General features: G+C 50.9%; 1 protein-coding gene across 1 annotated transcript; it reads left to right on the top strand.

Moving 5' to 3' along the window:
* Window positions 1-1,665: 1,665 nt before the first annotated feature.
* LOC119435455 (endothelin-converting enzyme 1) lies at window positions 1,666-3,657 on the top strand. Its single transcript, XM_037702308.1, has one exon. The coding sequence runs from the start codon at window positions 1,666-1,668 to the stop codon at window positions 3,655-3,657; it is 1,992 nt and encodes a 663-aa protein (XP_037558236.1).
* The last annotated feature ends 826 nt before the right edge of the window (window positions 3,658-4,483 follow it).

The following is a 4,483-nucleotide window of genomic DNA, read 5'->3' as shown; positions in this document are numbered from 1 at the left end:
TTCGTACGAATTGTTCGTTTTTACAGCGAAGCTGTACAGCTCTACCCCCCAATGGGTCTGTCATGTCCGTGGGCAAAACCTCAACCAATCAGCGGGAGGCGCGCGCCGCGTGCGCCGCTGGGTTCCTTGCAGTACCACCAGATGGCGCTCGCCTCTGTGGCAGCGGCGGCGCCGGCCGTGCGAGGGAGAAAAACAAAGTAACCAGAAAGCTCGCCTTCGAGCATAGCGTCCGCCGCAAGCCTGTCCCTGCAAATATTACGGTTGCATAAGCCGCAGTTGCCGGGAAGCTGCAACTGTAGCATACGAAGCAGGGAGTGACGTAACTACACTTTCGTATGTAAAAGAACAACAACCCACCTAGCAAGTGATTTGTGTTGTGACAGTGCTATGGGAAGACCACGAATACTGAGGACTCCTGAAGAGTAGCATGCACACGAACCGCGGCGAAAGTGTGGTTAAGCGCATTTCTCTTCTCTTTGGTCCACTCTTTGTAGGTGCACGAAGTAGCGGCGCAGGACGTTGAAACGTCTTAGGCTAATAATTAGGTAAATGCATGTGAATGTCGCCATGTGAATAATTTCAAGCTACGTCCCGATGGGCAATCGCTCTAGCTGTCGTTTACACCTTCGCTATATAACTACCTTCACAGAGTGGATTAGAGACCAATTTTTTTTTAAATACGTGTCACGAACCCGAAGAGACCGTCGCGTGACCGGGTGAAATTTGGCGAGTTTATAGAATACCTGGGACTTTGGAATGCTGCATCGACGCCATGTTTATTGTTCTTGCACTGTCGAGAGGAGGAGAAAAGCGAATTCACAAAGCTTATACTCACAAAAACGTTCTTGCGCTAAAAGTGTTGGTAGGCGCATATTCCAGCCAATTGTGATGTCGGACATATCATTAGTGAAGGCGGCTGACCAATTTCCAGCGGCAGTTTGAGGTCTGTCTGAGTGACCGCGGCCGCTAGGTGACGGTACTGTTTTTGGGTGAATACAGAACGAGCGCACGAAAAATCCCGACCGACTAGAGGCGGCTAACAGCTTCGCTGTAAAAGTACGGTGTCACGCGCGCACAGACAAACATGAACACACCTCACTCGATGACCACGGACACCCGCTGTCAGAACGCTGGCGTGATGAGCAGCAGCAGCGGCGAGCGAATTCCCCTTCGTGCAGTCTCTTGTTTCTACGCGAAGTATATACGCGCGACAACGCAGCGCACACGAAGCCATCAGCTATATCTCGGGTCGTTTATTACCCTTTGAGCCCACCACGAATTACCTCCAGGATAAGACGCACTCGGCCGCGCTCAGCGGCGCCATGTACAGCCACGGCTGGAGTAGAAGCGGACACGCTTCTACTCCGGCAATAAAAGGTTTGAATTCGGTTCCATACTAGTAAGTGCTCTTTTGAATTGGCCGGCCATCTTCGTTAATGTCCAAAATTCCTATTGGCTGACACTTGCTCTTACTCTCGGATAGCTCTAGGATAAGACTTTTTTTGTGAATATATGGACCAAATTTCGAAATGCCGTCTTTTTCATTTGACCGAAAGCCGATGCTGGATGTCGCAGGATTCGTTGCTGCTGGAGAGCCGACGCAGCGGTCGGAGACGACGGAGTAAGGCTAAATGCAAGCGGGTCGCAGCCGAAGCTGCGGCCATCATGGCGGTGACGTGCGCGCTTCTCATCTACCTAATGCCGCGCCCTACGACCACCAGGGCATTCAGAGGGAGCAGACTGTGCACCACGTCGAGTTGCCGCTACCAAGCCGAGATCATCGCCGCCTGGGTGAACGCGAGCGTCGATCCGTGCGACGACTTTGAGGCGTACGCCTGTTCCCGCTGGACTCCAAGCATCGAAGGCCACAGGACGGGCTCGGCCATGATGAGTCATGCCAATTATTACTGGATTCACAGTTTTCGCCAACGGCTCGAGGAAGCCGCTAGCAGCTTGCGCATCGCGAAACGGATAGCGGCACTCTTCGACTCTTGCAAAGAGAAGCGGACCGCGGAAGAAGCCACAAGAGAAGTTAACGAGATTAAAGAATTCATGCGGAACCTTAAGATTCGATGGCCGGAGCCACCTTTGCCTGGAGTCGAACCGCTGGGTGTCATCCTCGATCTGGTGTTCAACTGGGGCACGAATATCTGGTTCCGAGCTGACTTGTCTTTACACGCCACTGACATTGGTGACAGAAGAAACTTGCTCCTGCAGCCGGCAGCAGTTCTTAGTGCGCGATGGAATAACGTCGCTGGCATCTTACTCACGGACAAGTTCGTAGAGTATTGGTTAAGTTTTCACCGAGCTTTTGCTCCCGGTGAAAATATGAGGCCCCTTGACGCCATCCTGGACATCAAGAGCATGCAAACTACGATTTACGCAGACTTCGTTCACGTTGAAAACAGCCAGTTAATGCATCCAAAGCACACTCGACTTGGAGACATCCAAAGTTATACGCCACATATTTCTGCCCGTCGCTGGATTGACGCTCTCAACGGCAACTTGGTCGGCCACGGAAAGTTTATATCTTCAGATGGCGTGACGACCGCGGACACAGAGCTTCTCATGGTCGTGGACAGGCTGTTCGCCAATTTCAGCCGCGAGCAACTGCTAGACCACATTTCGTGGGAATTCGTGCAGCTAATCGCACCGCTCGCCGGCTCGAAATTGCTTTTGGCCAAGTACGGCACCGAGACAAAGGCTGAGATGCAAGCGGACAATTTCTGCTCTACAGAAATCGAAAAAGCGTACCGCTGGCTCGTCACAGCAGCACTACTCCTCCCGCAGTTTGATGCCAAGGCGAGGGCATTTCTGGACCAGCAGCTGGCAAACATCACTGAAGCTGCCATCCTGAAGGTGACCAGCGCCTTGTGGGCCGACAACGGATCAGTGGAATTGGTTGCAAACCAGCTAAGGAATCAGAGAGCCGTCATCTGGCCACCATACGAGCCTCTTAGCGATAACGCGCTCTCCAAGGCTTTCGACTCCTGGTTCTACGAGAACGCTACCTTCACGCAACACTGGATTCGATCGGTTACAAGGTGGCGGCAGCTGCGCATGAGTCCGATCTACAGGCGCAGCGACGACTCGCCACGATCGTACGCCTTTCCGTACTTTGAGTACGACCCCTTCTCGAACGTGGTTCGTGTGTCAGCGGCGGCTCTCTTCATTCCTTGGTACCAAGCTGCGGGCAGTAAAGCCGCTTTGTATGGCGGCATCGGCTTCACGTTCGCTCGAGAAGTGGTCAAGTCTTTCGACGGCGCCACGCCAGCGTTCGACCGACGCGGCGAGTTCCTCGACACGTGGCCTACGAAGCTATGGAAGGAAACTTCGGTAAACAAGGCGTCATGTCTGCGACCCGAGTTCGATACGGTGTTTCCCGAGATTCCCGCTCTGGAGATTGCGTACGCGGCATTCCTGGCGTCGTCCGCCAAAGACGCGGATCGCTCGCTGCCGATTGCCAAGGAATGGAGCCCAGAACGGGTGTTCTTCGTCACCGCCTGCTTCACGATGTGCAACCTGCCGAACACGCTGAGACGCTTTCGCGTGGACTGCAACAAGGCGGCAAGGAACTTCGCTCCTTTCGCATCGGCCTTCAAGTGCCCGGCGCATTCGAGAATGAATCCTCGAGAAAAGTGCTCCTACTTTGATTAATCCAAATATGTCTTGTCGTATTCCACTGAGTGCATCTCCGCTCTGAGAGAAACGTGTTGTCACCCATTAAAACTGCCATTTAATGAATCTGTTATCATCTTTCACTTATAGTGTAGCATTTATGAAAGTACATAGGCAAATTACTGCTTTATTAACTGATTTTCGGCTGGCGAAGTGTTCTTTTACAGTGGCGATATTTTTTCTTCGCAGACAGATGATTCAGTGAACGGTAAACCGAAATGTATTTATCAAGCACTCCCAAATATGTTGGCGCTCCTTCTCTAATTTTTCTACTACGTGTGCAGTTAGACACCACCGAGGTACAAATGTGAGAAAATTTGAAAAAGAAAATAACAATGCGATTGCGGGGGTAACAAAATGCACCTGACGATCATGACGATGACGCCGAAACGTTCGCCGTATACAGGGTGTTTCAGCGAACACTTTCAAAACTTCTTTAAGGTTGCCTGTGGCAGATAGCACAATTCTAGTTCATGAGCTGGCCTACTCGAAGAGGCGGACATTACTTGCACAAGAAATTGAAGTGCATAATCGAATAATTAACATAAATTCACTAATTGGGTTTTAAACTAATTACCTGATGTCCCATATTGCAATTTACAAATTGTAGCCGTGGAGTTCGCAAGGTGGATCCACTTGGAACGAATCATCAAGATGACACCAGTTTCGAGATATTAATTCCCAAACTTTGCCGAGAAATGCATTGGCGTTCCAGTTGGGATCTTAACAAAACGTCGCTTTTTGCATTGAAGCACAAAATTAACTGGAACACCAATGCATTTCTCCGCAAAATTCGGGAATTAAT

The sequence above is a fragment of the Dermacentor silvarum genome, unplaced genomic scaffold (assembly GCF_013339745.2).
Source record: "Dermacentor silvarum isolate Dsil-2018 unplaced genomic scaffold, BIME_Dsil_1.4 Seq72, whole genome shotgun sequence".
NCBI classification, from domain to species: Eukaryota; Metazoa; Arthropoda; class Arachnida; order Ixodida; family Ixodidae; genus Dermacentor; species Dermacentor silvarum.
The sequence above is the reverse complement of the archived record's forward strand: the minus strand, read 5'-3'. Positions and strand labels throughout refer to the sequence as shown.